The 20,866-nt window shown below is 42.2% G+C and overlaps 1 protein-coding gene across 3 annotated transcripts in view; it reads left to right on the top strand.

Annotated features, from left to right (window-relative positions):
- Positions 1–20,866, top strand: part of MAPRE2 (microtubule associated protein RP/EB family member 2) — a 164,332-nt gene that overhangs the window by 123,010 nt on the left and 20,456 nt on the right. For all 3 annotated transcript variants that reach the window (XM_032602450.1, XM_032602449.1, XM_032602451.1), the window contains 2 exons: positions 1,744–1,889; positions 4,958–5,171. In XM_032602450.1, coding sequence (XP_032458341.1) covers positions 1,744–1,889; positions 4,958–5,171 — 360 coding nt within the window. The remainder of the gene's footprint in view (positions 1–1,743; positions 1,890–4,957; positions 5,172–20,866) is intronic.

The following is a 20,866-nucleotide window of genomic DNA, read 5'->3' as shown; positions in this document are numbered from 1 at the left end:
GGTGGGGTTTTTTTGTTTGTTTCAAAAGCTGTTATTGCTTTTTAAATTTGGAAGATTTGCTTGCTGGATTTGTACGAACACATAGATACCGGTGTCTCCATAAGTAAATTTTATGCTAACCACTACAAAAGTGAAAATAACTCTTTAAAGAGCAGGTAATGAGACACTTGTGTGTAGACACCCCCATCTGTATAAAAATCATGTTGAATGGCTTTTGGTATTGGCTCCATCTGGTGGCACTTCAAAAGGAGGACCTGAATAATTGGATGATGACTGTAAGAATGCCCCCCAAGATCATGATGCTTCTCTCACCTCCTCCAGTGTTTTTTGTTTTGGTTTGTTTTATTTTGTCTTGTTTTTAAGAGAACCCATCTGCTTGACTACAGAAGTACCAGTTTGTACTTAGGGTATTGGCATCTAAAGGAAGCATCCACAGATATAAGGATTCTGGAGGTGATGTTTATTGTGGCCTATATTTCATCACTTTATACTCTTGCCTACAAATAATGAGTTGCCCCACCATTTCCTGTTGTAGCAGCCTTTAGATTCTTAATATCTGGTTCCCTCTTTCCTGGGATTCCTATCTCAGTAAAGGATGCTCAACATCTGTTTGACATAAGAGACCAAGTGGGCTCTTCCTGTGTAAAGGTGAGTCGCCCAAACAGAATGAAAGGCTCCTCACAGAAACCTTGATACCAAAGGATGGAGGAGAACCCTTTATGTTCAGAAAGGCATATCGTTGACACGTTACAGAAACAGACCAAGAGATCTGGAGAAGCAAAGAAAGAAAGAACACAGAAATGGCCATTTGTTCCATTCTCACCACTCGATTGCTTTTCCTACTTGTAAAAGAAAAATAATCATTCTGGCTTGGAATTTCTAAATGCCTTTAGCCTTTGTGAGTCGATATGTATGATCTTCCTGGGATTTTCTAGTTGATATTGTTATGATCTAAGAGTTCTGCATAAAATTTATATATATATATATATATATATATATATGAAAGACTTACTAATATCCTTTTTTCTATGACTGTTTCCTCAGGGAACTCATTGAACATGTCTGTTATTTTTATTTCTCAGTCATAAATAGCATGACTCTGAACTTCTGTAAGTTTCAGAGTCTCCATGTCTCCATCCTTCACGTTAATATAGGAACCTCATTGCTCTGGACTGAAATTAAATTGGTATACAACGGTTTTTTGTATTAGTTGGCTTAGTTAAACGGTTTCACCTCAGTCATTTTGCAGGGTGGACATAAAACAGCTTGGGCGGCGTATGCATATTTTTTTGAGCTCCATATTTCATGTAGTTTGCTCATGTTGAAATTTTCTGCTATTTTTCTCTTATGTGTTTTAATGATTTGGAGCCAGTAGCAGCTAGATGGAAGGAAAAATATGTTCCTTTTTTTTCTGATAGAAGCTAAGAAGAGTTGTTCATACACTGATTTCCTTGGTGTTGAAGGATGAAGTTCTGTTCACTGTGGAATCTGGTGATGCTCTGGTGAACAGCGTCGGTACCACAGTGGTTAGGGATGGGGAAGTGGCAGGAGCTGCGTCAAGGCACGTCCCTGCCCACCAGCACCCTCCCCTGGTGGATGAGGAGATGTGGGTGCAATGAGGAGAGGAGCCCACACGGCAGGAGGGCTGAGGGCTCTGGGCTCCCAGCTCCCTCCTGCCCAGCAACCCTCAGTCGCACGTGGTACAGTCTGACTCACACTGGTCCTTTTCTTGTCTCTTTCCAGGAGCAGCCTACTGCCAGTTCATGGACATGCTCTTTCCTGGCTGCATTAGTTTGAAGAAAGTAAAATTTCAAGCGAAGTTGGAACATGAGTACATTCACAATTTTAAGCTTCTGCAAGCATCGTTTAAGCGAATGAATGTTGATAAGGTAGGAGACACACTTGTACCTCCATAAAATGCATTGTCTTTGCTTAAAATGGTTTTTATGCAGAGATGCAAAAATCCAAAAATGTGTCAATGGGATATATCTTGACATCACTACAGTAGGTTGGGTCCTGTACTGAGCATAAAGCACCAGCCCTCACTTCCCATATTCGCATGAGGTTTTTATTTTAGGAGATTTCTAAACTTGTAGCCATTAGACTAAAAACGCTAACAGAAATTATGAATGCTGAAATGTTGTTATTCTGTATTAGCATTGCAGATGAGAAATTTTTATGTTTGCCAGATGCCACTGTGGTTCTTTGTGTGTTTTGTTTCTTTAAAGAAATAGCATAGTACGGTAGAAATGGCACGGGTTTGAATCCCAGCACCATGACTTGAGCAAGTTATTTAAATTATTTGAGTCTGAGTTTACCCATCTGTAAAATGGGACTAAAACCCCCTTCCCTGTGGTTATGAAATTAAAGCGAGGACTGCATGTTAAAGTGTCCAATATATATACTCAGATTCTCACTCAATGTCCGTAAAATATTCTTTCACCCACTTTGAACTTCATAATTTTATTCTAGAGTGATACAAATGAAGTTAGACTAGAGTCCTTTTTCCCCCATAGAGGTCTATTGCTGAAGCCCCTTCAGGCTCTGCATGTTTCCTGCTATTCCAATACATATTACATTCGTAGTCTTTATTTAGGATATAGCTCTTGGAGAGAACAGGTTGGAAAGAAATGAATTTTGAATAAGGGAAAAGAGAAAAAACAGCAGGGGAGAAATAGAAAGTTTTCTTTTCATAGATAGTAGCAGTAAATAGGCTATGGAAATAAAAATTTAAATTTTGGGGCTTCCCTGGTGGTGCAGTGGTTGAGAGTCTGCCTGCCGATGCAAGGGTTCGTGCCCCGGTCCGGGAAGATCCCACATGCCGCGGAACAGCTGGGCCCGTGAGCCATGGCCACTGAGCCTGCGCGTCCGGAGCCTGTGCTCCGCAACAGGAGAGGCCACAGCAGTGAGAGGCCCGCGTACCGCAAAAAAAAAAAAAAAAAAAATTAAAATTTTGGGTTATAAGAGATAGAGGTTAAAAAGGAAAGAATAGTTTGCTGAACTGTATATATTTTTTAATTTATGCAATTAATATCTTCCTAAATCAAAGCATTCTTATCAAAATATTAAGAAAATTTTGGCTTCTCATTTTCTCACAATTTTTATTGCAAAACATATATCCTCTTTAACATTTTCATTTTTTGACTCCTTTTCAACTTGATATCCTTTGCTGTGGTTAATTTCCAATTAGCTCCTTCTGTATTTATTCAAAACCAGAGTTATATAGATTCTTCTTCCTATTAGCATCACTTCTCTGTATACTTCTGTATCATTTTTCTATACATGCTTCTAGATCAAAAAGGAAAGAAACACCCATTCATAGGTTTATTGATGGAACTTGCTATGTAACAAAGTTGGGGACTCCATATCTCCGTAGAAGTGTACACTCAAGAGAGTGGGTCAGCCATTGTTAAGAAATTTGAAGATAGGGAATTCCCAGGCAGACCAGTGGTTAGGACTCCCAGCTTTCACTGCCGAGGGCACAGGTTCAATCCTGTGTCAGGGAACTAGGATCCTGCAAGCCACGGTGTGGCCCAAAAAAAGAAAAAAAAAAAAGAAATTTGAAGATAAAATTCTTGTACTGGAGGAGCACTGACCTTTATGACCTTTGTTGGCCTCTCTAGCTTAATATGCTATGATTCTACCCAAAGATCCTGGTATAGAGACAGTGATCCCTGTTCATGTTTGTCATAGCCTGTGACAGCACGTGGGAGAAGCACATGCACAAATATTTCCTCGCCACCTCAGATTTTGAACTTATGACCCCGGAACTTTCATTTTGATAGGAATTGCTAAGTTAAGTCAACAGAAGTTAAGTGCCTGCTTTGAATGGCTAATGCATCATCATCATCTAAAACTGTTTATAAATGTTCACGTTTGGCAGAGAGCAAAATACAGTAGCATGTTAATTAGAGGGCCTTATGCTCCAAGAAGGCACTTTCTAAAACAATCACAATACCAGCATAAACAAAACTTACAAGTCAGAAAACATGAAAATACTTAAATAGTACAATGAAAAGACCTCGAAAGGGAATACTGATTGGATCTTTAGGCTGCCCTTTAAAAACACTTAATTTACACCCAGTCTTGATAAGACAGTTACAAAATACAAAAAGAAACCTGTTTAAGACATGTACCCAGGGCTTCCCTGGTGGCGCAGTGGTTGGGAGTCCGCCTGCCGATGCAGGGGGCGCGGGTTCGTGCCCCGGTCCGGGAGGATCCCACATGCCGCGGAGCGGCTGGGCCTGTGAGCCATGGCCGCTGGGCCTGCGCGTCCGGAGCCTGTGCTCCGCAACGGGAGAGGCCACAGCGGTGAGAGGCCCGCGTACCACCAAAAAAAAAAAAAAAAAGACATGTACCCCCCTGGCACATTAACTGTGCTCCAGTGTCACCCATGAATTACTGAGCCCTGTATTGTGGTTAGTTGTTTTTATTTTATGCTTGTCTCTCTACATTGTAAATACACTCCATGAAAGCTCATTTTGTTTCATAGGAACCGTTAGATTAGTGTGAGTTTTCATTGACTTGAGTCTTATTCATTTGTACTCTCTAATAGCTACAGTCCTTTTAAGAGCTAGACCAAGTGTTACAAAGAAATAGGAAAACCTTTCAACCTTGAAACAGCACAACATCCCAGACCCATGTTTTTGGGGGGATGTGCTTTGGCAATAAACATTCTACGAAGAGGATCAGCCCCTTGACAGCTCAGGGTATTCCTTGTTTCGTATGGTTTGTTCAGATGTATTAAATATTCCAGGAGAACCAACTACGACATTTTAATTTTTCTTTAATGTAATGAAAAATTATATGAATTCTGGAGTACCACTGGCTAAGACACTGGGGGAGAGGCCAGCAGACATGAATTGCAGATGTAAGGTTATATTTAGGGAACACTTCAGTTGTATTCAATACAAACAAGGCTGAGGGTCGTGACTCACCAGGTGATTTTATATTTCAGGTAATTCCAGTGGAAAAGCTCGTGAAAGGGCGTTTCCAGGACAACCTGGATTTTATTCAGTGGTTTAAGAAGTTCTATGATGCTAACTACGATGGCAAGGAGTATGACCCCGTAGAAGCACGACAAGGGCAAGATGCAATTCCTCCTCCCGACCCCGGCGAACAGATCTTCAACCTGCCCAAGAAGTCTCACCATGCAAACTCCCCGACAGCAGGTACCGTAACAATGAAATCCTAGAGTCACTTTCACAGGCCCTCCTGCGCCGTACTGTGAACCAATTTACACTTTTAAATATGGATCATCATCTATAATCCTTCAGAGGAAATTCATGAAATATCCATCCTGTCTCCTGTGTGGGCAGTGCCAATTTCTATGTGACAACATTCAGCAAGACCTCACTTAGCCAACTTCATCCCAAAGTGAAGTCACTGAGGATAAATACCTAGAACTTGAAAAAATGTTTTAACTATTTTGGAGAAAAATCTTTCTAAAATACATTACAAACATTCTTGCCTAGAGAACAGACTTTACCTAGCAGAATGTGTTCTTGTCCAATGAGGGTCATTATTATAAACATCAGCTGTGATACTACAGAGTTAAACGATGAAATCCTCAGAAACCATGTGTTTCCATCCTGAACACCAGTGTTCACACTTGTTAAGTCAACAGCCTTAATTCTGTAAGAATGCAAATTCCTTATTTATGCCCAGCTTCCAATGAGAATTATTAGAAATGATTATAACAAGACTAATACTAAACTGTGTGGACATGTGTCTGGAACTCAAGGAAGTGTCGGCTAGAGGTAAACATTGGTGAGTCTTCCATATCCAGGTAATTGAAGCTGGAAGTGAGTCCCCAGTGAGAAGGATAGAGTCCCTGAGGAACTCGAACATTTAATGTTTGGGTAGAAAAGGAAGGGCTTACATAGGAGCAGGGAAGACACCAGAAAGATTGAAAGAAATGAAGGAATGACGTGTCAGGGAAATAGAAGGAAGGGAGCAGAACGGTCACCAGTGTCTAAATCTGCTGAGGAGTCAAGTACAATGAGGACTGGAAGGATCCTTTGGGGTCACTCAGTGGAATGATGGGTCCAGGAGGGGGCTGAGGAATTGGAGAAAGGAAACTGAGACAGCATAAAAATCCAGCTTCAAAGCCATAGAATAAATAAGCTTGAACAAAATAAACGAAGCACAGATCTTTGGGAATACATACATTTAAGGGGCAAGAGGAAAAAGAGGAAGCTGAGAAAAGGAGGAACATCGGGGAAAAACCAGCTCAACATCAGAGAACAAACAGTAGGACATTTTTAGAAAGAGGGATCACCAACAGCGCTGAGTATTAATTGTTGGAGAGATCAGATAGGATGAAGCCTGAAAATAGGCCAAAGAAAGAAATCTGGCTCCTGGGAGGTGATTAAGAGTTCTTTAGAGAACTGGTCTGTAGAAATGCTGAATCCATACACCTAGATTGCAGCGGGTTATTAACAAGGGCATGACACACAAACGTGAAAGTGATGTGAGAGGAGATTCCACCTTCACCAAATCAGGAGAATAAGTGGAGGAAATAAAAACATTTTATTGGTGTCAGGGAAAAAGCTGACAGTTGCTTTAGGAAGTAAGACTGGGGAGAGAATGGTCTTGTCCTCGATTTGATTTTGTTTGCTTTTAGGACACGGCGCAAGGAGCAGGTTTGTAAGATGGGAGAAAGGTCCGTGAGAAGGAATAATAGGAAAAAGGAGGGGAAACTGGTGGAACAATGACCCTGAGGCTGGAGGGAAAAACTGGGGTCAAGGGCATCGCAGGAGGTTTGGCGAGGAAAGGGAATGTTTACCTTTTTCAGAACAGAAGTGCTGGGAAGAGTTTGGGTAAAAATGAAGCCACAGGGAGTTTGGGGAACAAACGTTTATTGCAGTTCAAACAGGCCTTCAGCTTTTGTCAGAAAGTGTCATTATTCTAGGACCAGGATAGAGAAGGGGAGTGGTGTGTCTCCTTCAGAGCTGGGGAGACACAGGCAGATGGAGTTGGGGGACAGGAAGGTACGAAAACCAAGAGCAGCTGGTAGCTCTCACCGCAAGCTCTTTTTCTGCAGCTGCTAATGATGTACAGATCCATCTTGAAACTCAGCTGCTACTTTTTCAAGTTTTCAGCAGTGGAACCGGAAAGGCCTCAGAACATTTTTCTTCTACAGTCATAACGTGTCCTTAAATTGGCACCAACCATTCTAACCCCACCCCACCCCCAAACAGAACTGTCATTATGCTACCCTGGCCTCATTTTCAAGGAATTCCCTCATCTGTCTTTCACAAAAGCCACAGAGAAACTTGTGCCATTTTGATAGAAAGAATGTCCATGAACCTGGAAAAGAAATACGTTGTTTCCAGAGCTTAACTTCTCTGGTGACAAAGCTCAGGAAACACATTAAAGTCAGCAGATCATAAATTTGGTTTTTAATGTTCTGGAAGACAGTATTACCAAGGCTTGTGTTCCTGATACCTCGACCACGTTTACCTCATCGGTCTTAATCAAGGAGGAAGGATATTTCCAGAAGTCAAACCAGTCATACGGTTTTTTATGAGACATGTTCTGACTCTTGGACATGGTGGGGTAGTAAAACTATACTGAAAAGATTATAGCAAGGTATACATCACATGTAGAACATTGTTTTAAAAGCTATAATAGGAGAAAGGCTCCTATAAATACAATGAGACCTCAGTTTTTTCTAGAGGTCATGTATCCAACTCTTGGGAAAAGAGCCAAGAAAGTGTAAGCCAAAACGTCTTCTAAAAGTCAGAATAGGTGTTGTAAAATCTGTGCTATAAAATTCATACACTTTACTCTTTCCACAAGGGAGAGTTCCTAGAGTACTTACCCAGAGTCTGTTTGCTCTTTCTTTTATATATATTTATTTATTTTTAAAATTGACATCTAATTGACACACCACGTTATATTAGTTTCAGGTGTACAACATAGTGATTTGGCATTTGTACACATTGCAGAATGATCACCACAGTGATTCCAGTTACCATCTGTACCATACAAAGTTAATACGATATTATTGACTAGATTCCCCATGCTGTACTTTACACCCACATGACTTATTTAGTTTATAACTGGAAATTTGTACTTCTCGACCCCCCTTAATTTGCTCTTTCTTGACTTGGATATAATTATAACAAACATGGGGATATGATTTCTCAGCGTGTATCTTATTAGGGCAAGGAGTATACTGATAGCACTACAAAGTGTGAGCATCAGTAAAAGAAGAGCCAGAAAATCTTAATGAAACCTTATAAATAGTCCAGCAGCCTGAGATCTCTGTTGCTGAATGAAAGAGCTCCATGTCTCTCAGTAGCCCTCACGATCTGTATGACACCAGCATGCACTAATCGATACACTCAGAGTTCCCTTCTAATTCTTAAGATTTAAATTTTCTATTTATCATCATCTCTCCCATGAACTATTTTACAGTCTCTAAACTAGCCTGTCTGCCTCTGGTCTGAAACCATTCGAGACCATCCTCGTCGTACATAAGTCTAATTGTGTCCATCCAAAATTTAAGACAAATTAAAGTGCTTGATGAGGTGAGGGTCAGCTGTCTGGGAATTCACATATCTATGCCAGTCTGATGCCAGGTCAGTAGCATTCAGCAGTAATTTCTGTGCCCATCTCTAGGCCTTGGCCGTTAATCATCTGTATTAGTGGAAACAAGCAACATCTGGTGTAATCGAAAACAGGAGATGGTCTTTAATTATTTTTTCATTTTGGCTTTGGGATATTTGGTTCATTTTGCAGTGGCTTTATCTCTCTCCAAATATATCCTTAAGCTAATATATTAAAAGTAATTTGCATGTCCTGACTATAAAACGTGCTAGATTTTTCTGCCATCTCAGTATAGACACCAGTATTCCGTGGATTCAGAGAAGCCATAGAACCCGTTGGTGTCTGTGTATATTTGGGTGACTTACCTGGGCCGTAACAAGCTTCAGCACGAGCAGAGGCTGTCGCTAAGGGTGGATGGCTGCCTGGCAAGTCTTATTCTATCTACATCCTGAGGAATTGCATCTTGAATTGCTTTTGATCTCCCAACAAGGAGCATATGTTAAAATACACATTTTTATAATGACAGATATCTATTAAGTGCATATGTCATCGTGAGTCATGATGTTTATAAATTTATTGCTATGAGCCATATCTGCAACTCGAGATAGCTGTCAGCAGGATCAGTTTTTATGTGTGAGCACTTAACTAAACTTAAAACGAAATTTGAGGTTGCGGTTCCTATAGCAACCACAGCTTAGACATGTTGCAAACCCACATATATTAATGCATTGAAATCAAACTCCCATATACAAATATAGTGTGATGGATTTAGAGTTGCTATGGAAATTGATTCTGAGCTTTCTCTTTTCCTTAGGGACTTTCCTTTAGGCATTGCAGCCTCAAAATAAGATTAGTAGAAATACTAGAAAAATGATTTCAAAAAGGAAGCAACCTAAGAAGTAGAATTGAATAGAATAAAGCATTTGAATGATCATAATTAAATTCCTAAATGGAGATTTAAATAAATCCTAACAGTGACTTTCAAAAACTGTATTGAGTATTTGAATACTCTCACTCTCAATTATCTTTAATTTTGGGTTCTCTAAGGCTGTTCATACAACCTTAACAAAGTGATTATGTTTATTGATTTTATTTGTTTACCAGTGTTTGCATATTCTTTGAGTACCTGTAATCTAAGTGAGCATCGCCTATCACCTTTGCGGAAAGAAGAGTTGCTTTTACTTTCCCCAAAAGTTTGGGGGTTTTTTTGGGTTTTTTAGGAGAAGCAATGCAATGTAGCAGTTTACAGTGGGTTTTTTTTATCCTTGTTCTGATCTTGATTTTCTGGCCCAGAAAGTGGTCTCCCCTGGTCAGTGTCACTTGAAAAGAATATGCATTCTGCAACTGTTGGTCGTATGGTGTTTTAGAAATATCAGTATCAAGGTAGTGGATGGTGTTATTCAGATCATCTCTGTTTTTACTGATTTGTTGTTGTTGTCTCATTCTAACAATTGCTGCAAAGAGAGTGTTAACATTTATTGTGGAATTTACCGGTTTGTCCCTTTAATTCTCTCAATTTTTGTTTCCTGTATTTAGGGCTCTGTTGTTAGATGCGTAGATATTTCTGATTGTTGAGTCATGCTGATGAACTGACCTTTGTATTTTATGAGGCTTCCCTCTTTATCTTTGGTAATACTCTTTGTCTTGAAGTCTATTTTATCTAATTATTAATATAGCCACCCCAGCTTTCTTATGCTTACTGTTTGCGTGGTGTATCTTTCTCCATAGCAGGTAAATTTCCACCTATCTTTGTCTTTATATTTAAAGTGTGTCTCTTATAAACAGCATGTAATTGGGTCTTGCATTTTTTATTCATTGTGATAATCTCTGGACATTGGAGCGTACAGTCCATTGTTAATGTAATTATTGATTTGGTTGGATTTAGATCTATCATTTGTTTTCTGCTTGTCCCCTTTGTTTTTGTTTCTCCGTTTCTCTTTTCCTGTTGTCTTCTGAATTTTAAAAATATTTTTTAGCATTCCATCTTAATTTATCCATTGCCTTTTTAACGGTACCGCTTTGCATTGATTTTTTTTCAGTGGCTGTTCTAACGATTACCGTATATATTCTTACCTTTTCACAGTGTACTTAATATTTCATGTAAAATGTGGAACCCTGGCAACCCTTCCCTCCACTGTCGTTTGTTTTGGCTGTCATATGTATTACATTATAAACCCCACGAGACAGTGTTGTAACTATTGTTTTAAATCAACACTGTCTGATATCGTGGCTTGTGAGCACTTGAAATGTGCTTATTCTGCCTTGAAATGTGCTGCAGGTATACAATGCGTGCTGAATTTAGAAGTATGGGAAAAATATAAAACTGGTATGGGAAAAATATAAAACTAGTTAATAATTTTTATATTGATTACACATAGAAATTGTAATTTGCATATATTGTATACATTTTGCATATATATATTAAAAGTAATCTCAAGATTTTTTTTAATGTGGCTACTAGAAAATGTTTACTTACATGGTTCCCATTATATTTCTATTAGGCAATGCTTCTTTAAATAGTCATGAATTTTAAAGATATTAAGAGAAAAAACTTATTTATTTTTCATATTTTTACCATTTCCAGTGTTCTTCTTTCATCCCTGAACGTCTGAGTTCCCTATAATTTAATTTCTCTTGAGACTGAATAACTTTCTTCAGCATTTCTTGTAGAGCAGGTGCAATGGCAACAAATTCTTTTAGCTTTCCTTTTTCTATGAATGTCTTTATTTCACCTTCATTCTTTTGTTTTTTAAACTTCTGTGCATCAAAGTACACTTTTTAAAAAATTTTAATTAATTATTTATTTATGGCTGCGTTGGGTCTTCATTGCTGTGTGCGGGCTTTCTCTAGTTGCGGTGAGCGGGGGCTACTCTTCGTTGCAATGCACGGGCCTCTCATTGTGGTGGCTTCTCTTGTTGCAGAGCGCGGGCTTCAGTAGTTGTGGCTCGCAGGCTTTAGAGCGTAGGCTCAGCAGTTGTGAGGCACAGCCTTAGTTGCTCCGCGGCATGTGGGAGCTTCCTGGACCAGGGCTTGAACCTGTGTCACCTGCATTGGCAGATGGATTCTTAACCACTGTGCCACCAGGGAAGCCCTCACCTTCATATTTTTATTTATTTATTTTTTTTTGTGGTACGCGGGCCTCTCACTGTTGCGGCCTCTCCCGTTGCGGAGCACAGGCTCCGGACGAGCAGTCTCAGCGGCCATGGCTCACGGGCGCAGCCGCTCCGCGGCACGTGGGATCCTCCCGGACCGGGGCACGAACCCGCGTCCCCTGCATCGGCAGGCGGACTCTCAACCACTGCTCCACCAGGGAAGCCCCTCACCTTCATTCTTAAAGAAAATTTTCCTAGGTAAAGAATTCAGACTGATCTTTTATTCCTCCCTCCCTCCTGTTAAAGATATCTTTCCACTATCTGTGACCTCTAAGGATAAGAAATGCATACTCATAATCACCTTCCCCTATAATGATAAGTTGTTTTTCTCTGGATGCAGTCAAGACTCTTTATCTGTGGGTTTCAGTAGTGTGGCTATGATGTTCTCTTTGAACTTATCTTGTTTTGGAGTTCATTAGACTTCTTAAATCTATAAGTTTATGTCTTTTACCACATTTGGGAGATTTTCAGCCACTATTTTGTCAAATTTTTTTCAGCTCCATTCTCTCTATCCTATTTTTCTGGGACTTCATTTTTCCATATGTTAGAGCTTTTGAAATTATCCCTCAGGTCCCTGAGGCTCATTTTTTTCCAGTATTCTCTCTATTCTTTAGATGGTTTCTATTAATGTATCTTCAAGTTAGCCCTCTTCTTCCTCTGTCATCTACATTCTACTACTGAGCATTTTTTAAATTTCAACATTTTTTTTCAGTTTTAATTTTTTTTCTTTCTCTCTTGAGATTGCCTATCTTTCATTTATTATGAGCATACTTTACCTGACTGGGAATGGTTATGATAGCTGCTTTAAAGTTCTTGTCTGCTAATTCCACCATTTCCTGACTCTTCATATGTTGAGTAATTTTGGATTGTGTCCTAGACATTGTGATGTTATATTATGGAGACTCTGGATTTTGTTATGTTGCTCTGCAGGGTGTTGATGTTCCTGACGTAACAGGTATTAACTCAGAGTCCAAGTAAAAAGTACTCAAAAAGTTATATTTCACTCAAGGGTTCTAACCTTGGCCTCAAGCCTGTACCATTATACAAGACCTTTTTCCTTATTTATTGCCAGGATGCAAATCTTCATTTATCTTTTGAGAAACTCCACCCTTTAAACATAAATGTTAGTCTCACCCCAAAGCTGTCATTTACTCTAAGAAATGAATATTTCCCATGTCTTCTCTTTAGACTTAAGCAGTCCATAATGGCATTTACTTTCCAGAACTCTGTTAGGATAGGCACAGGCAGTGCCACCTTTCTGGTCCCTTCATGATCTCTCCATCAAAGAGAACTCAGGCCTATTTATTCTTACAACTTCCCAGTGTATATCTGCCTGGTACTGCTGCCTCACAGTCCCCAGTCACCTAACCACATACTGTACTATTCCTATACCTACTTACTTCAAGGATCCAATGTTAATTTTAAAAGATCATGCAATATCAACTCATAACAAGGAAGAAATGCATTTTTCTTACCAGTCCCGTAATTAACAAGACTTCTTTTCAAATAGGTGTTAGCACTTCTCCTTATTATCTGAACAATGTATCTTTCACTCAGTCCCTGCCCTATATCAGCATTGCATGTCCTTGGCCTGTTCATGTTGAGAAACCATCCCATTGCTAAGCTGCATACCAGTTAATGGCTACACCCTTAGCTACAAGTAGGCCTGGAGAAAATGGGAAAAAATTATGATGGTCCAATTAATTAAATTCTTAGATGACATTCCCTACTCCCTAGAAGGAGAAGAGGGGTATTGGTGGTTTTGTTCCTCCAGTTACACATCTATCGTATGTGAAATATGTAAGATAGGCGTTGGGATACTTTTCTCCTCGAAGAATAATTAAAACGGCATTTCCGTATCTATAACACTGATAAAACCACAGCATCACATATGAGCAGTGCTCTGCCTTGCCAGGAGACTGAGTATCTATGAGTTTGGAATATTGGGCACAGAGAGGAGCAAAGAGTCATGAAGAATTCAGGAGCTTCAGATAGGAATCTTCTGGCAGTGCCTGTGTAAGAGGCCAAGGGCTTCTTCCAAGGAAGAGCCCTGCATTTTTCATTTCCATCACAATGTGTTTGCTTAAGGAAACAGCACCTTTGACAGACAATTTACTGATTCAGTTTATAATTTTTAATTGTTTTGGCTTTGGGGGATCAAAATACGTCACAGTTTTGTTTTTTTTTCAAAACCGGAATTTTTTCAAGCTTGGAGATCAAAACTTACAAAATGTTGTGGTGTTACTGTTGTGTAACTCTCAAAATCTAAATCTAATATGAATAGAATTTTTAATGGAAGTTAGGGAAAAGGAAAACATTTAAAATGTAGAGGGAGTCATCAAATATAGAGGGAGTAAGTACTGAATACATACTAAATGCCAGCTATTGTTCTAAACACTTAACCTGTGTTAGCTCAGTTTAGCTTCACAGCAATCCTAAATGGTAGAGAGTTCCCATTACACCCCTATTTTAAAGCTGAGGAAACTGAGGCACAGAGAGGTTCAGCAACTTGTCAGGGTCACACACTGGAAATAGGGAACCCTGTGATTCCAGAGCCCGATGCTCTTTAACCATTATATTATTATATTGCCTCTCTCAAATATCATGGATATGGTCTTATGTTATGTTCTTATCTGCTCCCCACACTATACTGAACTGCGTAAATTTTCACAAACGAAATTCAAATTGCATACTGAATGGAGGAAATAAAAGGCCCTCCAGTGTTGTAAAGCAGGGGTCCCCAACCCCCGGGCCACAGACTGGTAGCAGTCCGTGGCCTGTTAGGAACCAGGCCGCACAGCAGGAGGTGAGCGGCAGGGGAGCGGCAGGCAGGCGAAGCTTCATCTGTATTTACAGCTGCTCCCCATCGCTCCCCAGTGTCACATTACTGCTGAACCATACCCCCCTCCCCAAGTCCGTGGAAAAATTGTCTTCCACGGAACCGGTCCCTGGTGCCAAAAGAGTTGGCGACCGTTGTTGTAAAGGTTTGAAACAGAGCACGTGCTGTTCTATTCAAACGGCATTTATTTTTTTAAAGAGCAATAATTTTTATTTATTTTTTATTTTTTTAAGGGTTTTTTAAAAAATAAATTTATTTATTTATTTTTTGGCTGCGTTGGGTCTTTGTTGCTGCACGTGGTCTTTCTCTAGTTGCGGTGAGCGGGGACTACTCTTCGTTGTGGTTCATGGGCTTCTCATTGCGGTGGCTTCTCTTGTTGAGGAGCGTGGGCTGTAGGCACACCGGCTTCAGTAGTTGTAGCTCGCAGGCTCTAGAGCGCAGGCTCAGTAGTTGTGGCGCACGGGCTTAGTTGCTCCGTGGCATGTGGGATCTTCCCGGACCAGGGATCAAACCCATGTCCCCTGCATTGACAGGCAGATTCTTAACCACTGCGCCACCAGGGAAGTCCCAAGAGCAATAATTTTTAAATGTTCGAAAACATTCCCGTCATCCTTGCAATAGGCTCTTGAGTGAGAGTCACTATATTTGATGTATGTTTGTAAATGCAGGAAACGTTAAGCCACTTGTTCTAGGCCTCTTATCAGCCCCGAAGTAGAAATGTGTATAAGGCCCAGAAAACTGAGCCCTAGGTTAGTGGGATTACTTATCTCTGATTTCTTAATCTTTCAATTCAGATAATTCTCTGAGTTAATGGTCTGGGTGATTACAAAGTGAAGAGTAAGTGCTTCAGACAAAACTGGCCCGAATTTCAGCATGTCATACTCTATGCCCTCACAGCAGACTTTGCAGAAGAGGGTAAGGGCCTCCATTGTTGCCCCAGCTGCACCTGGGAAGCAAGCCATCCTAGCCCTTTTTTAAACAATGCTGGGTCCTTTCATAACCAGCACTGGGTCATTCTTAGATAGCTGCTCCCTCTACATGCTGAAATATTAATCAGTTCTTCAACTCAACCGCACGTGTTCCTGTGATGGATCGTTCCTTTTCTCTCCATAGATATAATAACTTGGCATTTAGCGTCTCAGCCTCACCATAAAACTTGTCAAACCTCAAAAGGCCATGACTTACCATTTATTTCAGTTTCCATGAGCAGAACATCACAGATCACCAGTGAGCCTATTTTTCTTTATCATTGGTGCCTTTTTTTGTCCCTTGGTATGTTGGGCAGGAATAGAAAAGAGTTTTGACCTGAAGAATTTTCTATACTCCCTTTGAATTGGGTTCCGTATGAGGGGAGTCACATCCCATCCCCTTTCCCATATTCTGTTGGTTAGAAGCAAGCCACAGTTCCCCCCCACATTCCAGGGGAGAGGACTGCACAAAGGTGGGAATAGCAGGAGGTGAAGATGTAGCAGTCACCTTAAGTTCTATAGTCACAGAAGTTTACAGTTTACTATGGGGACTCTGGGGACTCACTGAAAGGTTTTTTTGTTTGTTTGTTTGTTTGTTTTGCGGTACGCGGGCCTCTCACTGTTGTGGCCTCTCCCGTTGCGGAGCACAGGCTCCGGACGCACAGGCTCCGGGGCCATGGCTCACAGGCCCAGCCGCTCTGCGGCATGTGGGATCTTCCCAGACCGGGGCACGAACCCGTGTCGCCTGCCGATTCTCCCGTTGCGGAGCACAGGCTCCGGACGCACAGGCTCCGCGGCCATGGCTCACGGGCCCAGCCGCTCTGCGGCATGTGGGATCTTCCCAGACCGGGGCACGAACCCGTGTCACCTGCATCGGCAGGCGGACTCTCAACCACTGCGCCACCAGGGAAGCCCACTGAAAGGTTTTAAGTACAACAGCTAAGAAGCTGTTGCAGCCAAACATGTAGGAGTGGAGGGTGGCCTGAATAAAGGTCATGGCCATGTGGGTTATAGAGACCTTTAAGGAGGTTTAGTCAACAAAACTTGATGGTGATGGGATATGAGAGGTGAAGGACAGGGGAAGCCAAGGATAAATGATGCACAGTTTCTGGCTTGGTCAATGGTTGGGGGAAGCAGAAAACCTGGAGCGGGAGCCAGCTGGAGTAGAGTAAAGTGGATGATTCCAGTGGGGCTCAGCTCTGATTCTCACCTCCCCGAGCTCCAGCGGCTCTGTGGCCTCAGACTGTCTCTCTTTGCAAGGGAGTCCCGGTAAGGTAGTGTTAATGGAGCACAGCAGACTTACCACCATCAGCAAAACAACCTGAAACACTTGGTCTTGCCAATGGAATCAGCAGGACTCTGAACATCGTAAAGGAACTAAATAGTTGTGTTCCCCTGAAATGGCCGTCTTAGTTCGTAAGCTTTTTGCTTAAATGACTGATGTATGCCAGGAATGCGTGACACAGTGATGCTGTTGTCATGGTGATGCCTGTGTGTCTTTATTCTCAGCAGGCTGTCTCAGTTTGTTGGACTCTTTCAATCACCAGCTTTCCTTACTGCTGCAGCAAACAGGCAAGGGAGTGTTCCCCTCAATTATTGCTGGGATTCTGGTGCATCTTGTTTTCACGGGGGTGAGGGAACCTCACCGCTTCTAGAGAAGAATTGCTCTGAGAACAATTTAAAAACAAGAATTTGAACCAAGACAGTAATTGTTTGGCACCTAATGCATTTCAAAGCACACTTAATTCTCTACCAGGGTGTGAGAGGTGTGAAAAGTCAGCTTATCGAAAGAAATATATACCACGTTCAAGTAACTTCTTACACATCAGAATTTTTAATATTTGAGCTAATTTTAAGATGAGGAGTTCTCTCCTGCATTTTTTTTTTCCCCCTCTGAAAAATTCTCCAAAACCAGAGTGACTCAAGCAGAGCCTGGAAAATACTGGAGAATCACATGATGGCTAAAAATAAGCACATCCTCTCCAGCAGGGACAGTAACCAGGGCAGAAGTAACTCAGCTCTTGAATGCTCACACTGGCTGGACATGCTCGGCAGAGTCAGGCCCACTCGCCCATCTCAGTGGCCACCGGTCAGGGAAGCCTCCGGCACTGGGGCTCTGAGCCCTGGCTGTCGGTGTTGTTCCCTGTCATATTTTTGCAGCGCAGAGCCGGTCAGCACACTGTGTGATGACCCCGAGCTGGGAGTAGGCTGGGAGGGACACCGGCTGACTCACAGCTCTCATCACCGCCTCGTCCTCCTTCAGCCGTCCCCCTTGGACCAAGAGCAGATGCTGTTGATCCCAGAATGTTGCTGTTGATGTTGCACAACTGAAGTGGTGATAAATGTATGGATATTTGGTGCCTGTCCTATAGGGTATATCGTAGGGTTTTCTAAACTGTAGCCTTGTAAATGCTTTCCCAAAACCAGAGCTCATCTCGAGCACTCAACTGCTCATCCCCAGGGGTATGACTGCAGTAGCCTCCCAGCTGGCAGAGGGGGGCCTCCTAAAACCCAAGTCAGATCATGTCACTCTGCTCAGGACCCTGCCATGGCTGCCCTTTTCCATCATAATGAAAGCCGGCCTCCAGCAGTAGCCCGTGAGGTCCTTGGTGACCTGCACTCCCCTCCCGCAGCGCCCGTGCTCCCTCTGCTACAGCATCCAGACTGGCTGCCAAGCAGGCGAGGCCACGCCGTGGCACTGGCGCTGGGCCTTTCCTCTGCCTGCAATATTCTGCTCCTGGCTGTCCGGAAGGCCAGCTTCACCTCTCTCAGGTCTTCGCTCAGATCTCACTTTCCCAACGAGGCCTTGAAGAAGTCAAGGTGACTCCTGCAAATGGCATGTCCCCTGCAGGGATCCTGGAAGTTGCAACTGTGGAGCTGTTACAACACACGTCGTCTTCTGTGAGAAGGGAGGCTGTGAGCTGGGGTGAGCCCCACGCACACCCGGTGTGGATCTCGCCTCCTTGCATCCCTGCTGGGCTGCTGCACGACTGTCACCAAGGAGACTTGGGCATTTTGACCCCTGTCCTTCTGGGTGGACCCTTCTGAGTGAGGGGTTGAGACTGGAGGGGATCATGATGGGTGCTCAGGCCTTCCCTGAAGTTCCTGTTTAAAACCGTCACTCACCCAGCCCTACCCAGCACTCCTTACCCCTGCCCTGCTCTGCCTCTCTCCATGGCATTTACTTTCTAGTTTATTATGTCACTTATTAATTTATTATTGTTATCGTTTATTATCTAATCTCCCTGTTAGAATGTAAATTCCACAAGGCCCAGCGTCTTTTGCGTTTCATTCAGTGTTCTATCCCAAGTGCCTGTAGCTTGCCAGGTACACAGTAGGGGTGCAGTAAATACTTGCGGCAGGAATGAGTGAATTGGGGAAATTTCAGAAGGCGCACAGAGACTTGGGTGACAGTCCACCAGTTCTCAAGACAGACAGTGCGGAATGGGGGAACCGAAGCCTGGGAGCCCACTGGTGGGTTATGGGTTAACCAGTTTTTATAAAGATTTTCTTTATAAAGATTTTCTTTATAAAGATTTTCTTTAAATAAAATGAGTCTCATTTCCTTATTATTTCAGCAGTTTAGTTTTTATTTTGCTAGTGTCTAGAAATGGGAAACCCGTGTGCTTTCTCGTCATTAGTTGAATCAGGCCTCGTTTGCTGAGTAATAATGATCGGGTACACTTACTGTGTGCCAGGCTGTTGTGTAGGAACTTTCCATGTATTAACTCAGGTACTCTTCCCAGCTCTGGGAAGGAGGCACTGCTACTGACTCTGTAGAACATAAAGAAATCCGGGTGGCAGCAAAAGTCACGCCACCAAGCAAGCAGCAGAGCCAGGATTACTACGAAGGCTGCAGGCTGCAGGGCGCCCCCGCTCTTAACCACTGCCTCCCTCGGGGAAGACGAAGGACACCCAGTTCATACCAGGTCTTCATTCCCACAGGATTGATGTGGTTCAGTCTCGGCTGTGTAGAGCCCTTCCCCAAGCTGCTTAGAAGTGGAGCTGCCCACTTTTATAAGCTGACACCAAAGTGGCAAAAAGGAAGAGCCCAATTTTGCCAGTGGCTGCTCTGGTGGGACAGAAGCCATAAGGGCTCTGAACTACTAATTTGAGAGTAAAAGAGCCACCCTCTTAATGACCTCATGAATCAGGGCATCCCAGAACCCCTGTTAAAGTTCCATTTGGACACAACACTGGCCTCTGAGGTGGGTTTTGTTTCTTTTGGTTTTTTTTGAGGTACGTGGACCTCTCACTGTTGTGGCCTCTCCCGATGCGGAGCACAGGCTCCGGACACGCAGGCTCAGCCGCTCTGCGGCATGTGGGATCTTCCCGGACCGGGGCACGAACCCGTGTCTCCTGCATCGGCAGACGGACTCTCAACCACTGTGCCACCAGGGAAGCCCTGAGGTGGGGTTTTCTTTGTTGTTGCTGTTGTTTTTGCTCTCAGGGCAGAGCAGACTACAGAACCTACAAAGTGAAGGTATGGAGGCATTTTCGAAGGAAAGTGTGAGATCTTGAATTTGCGATGGTCAGGGTTGTGTGGGAGCTGTTAGTCATTCCGCAGTGTGACAGCTCTGGTGTCAGTTTAGTCACTTAGGAAACCCTCTTCCTGTGGGAATTGTCTCTTTTCATCAGTCCAACCCCATACCCTCTCCCCCAGCAGTGGCCTTACTTACTTATTTATTTTAACCTGGTTCATATCTCAGCTAAACAATAAAACCTGTTTGCCAAGGTAAAGGGGATAAGGAAATGATGTCAGGTCCATCCACAAATGATTAATCAGTGTAGGTACAAGGTATCTTCTGTCATGTTTCAGTTCTGTGGGGTTTAGGTTTGTTTTTATTGATATATAATTGACATATAAACTTATATCAGTTTCACAGTTTGCAAGGCAGAAATAGAGACACACATGTAGAGAACAAACGTATGGACACCAAGGGGGGAAAGCAGGGTAAGGGGTGGTGGTGGGATGAATTGGGAGATTGGGATTGACATATATACACTAATATGTATGAAGTAGATAACTAATAAGAACCTGCTGTATAAAAAATAAATTTAAAAAAACAAAACAATCATTAGTTTCAGGTGTACAACAATGATTCAATGTTTATATGTATTACAAAATGATCATCACAACAAATCTAGTTAACAACTATCACTACACAGAGTTACAAGTTATTTTCCTCTTGTGATGAGAACTTTTAAGCTCTGTTCTCTTAGCAACTTTCAAATATGCAATACAGTATTATTAACTGTATTATTACTGTAACTGTGTAATGCCATGCTGTACATTACATCCCAGGACTTATTTATTTTATAACTGGAAGCTTTACCTTTTGATCCCCTTC

Source organism: Phocoena sinus, chromosome 14, assembly GCF_008692025.1.
Source record: "Phocoena sinus isolate mPhoSin1 chromosome 14, mPhoSin1.pri, whole genome shotgun sequence".
Lineage (NCBI taxonomy): Eukaryota > Metazoa > Chordata > Mammalia > Artiodactyla > Phocoenidae > Phocoena > Phocoena sinus.
This window is presented reverse-complemented; position numbering and strand designations above follow the sequence as displayed.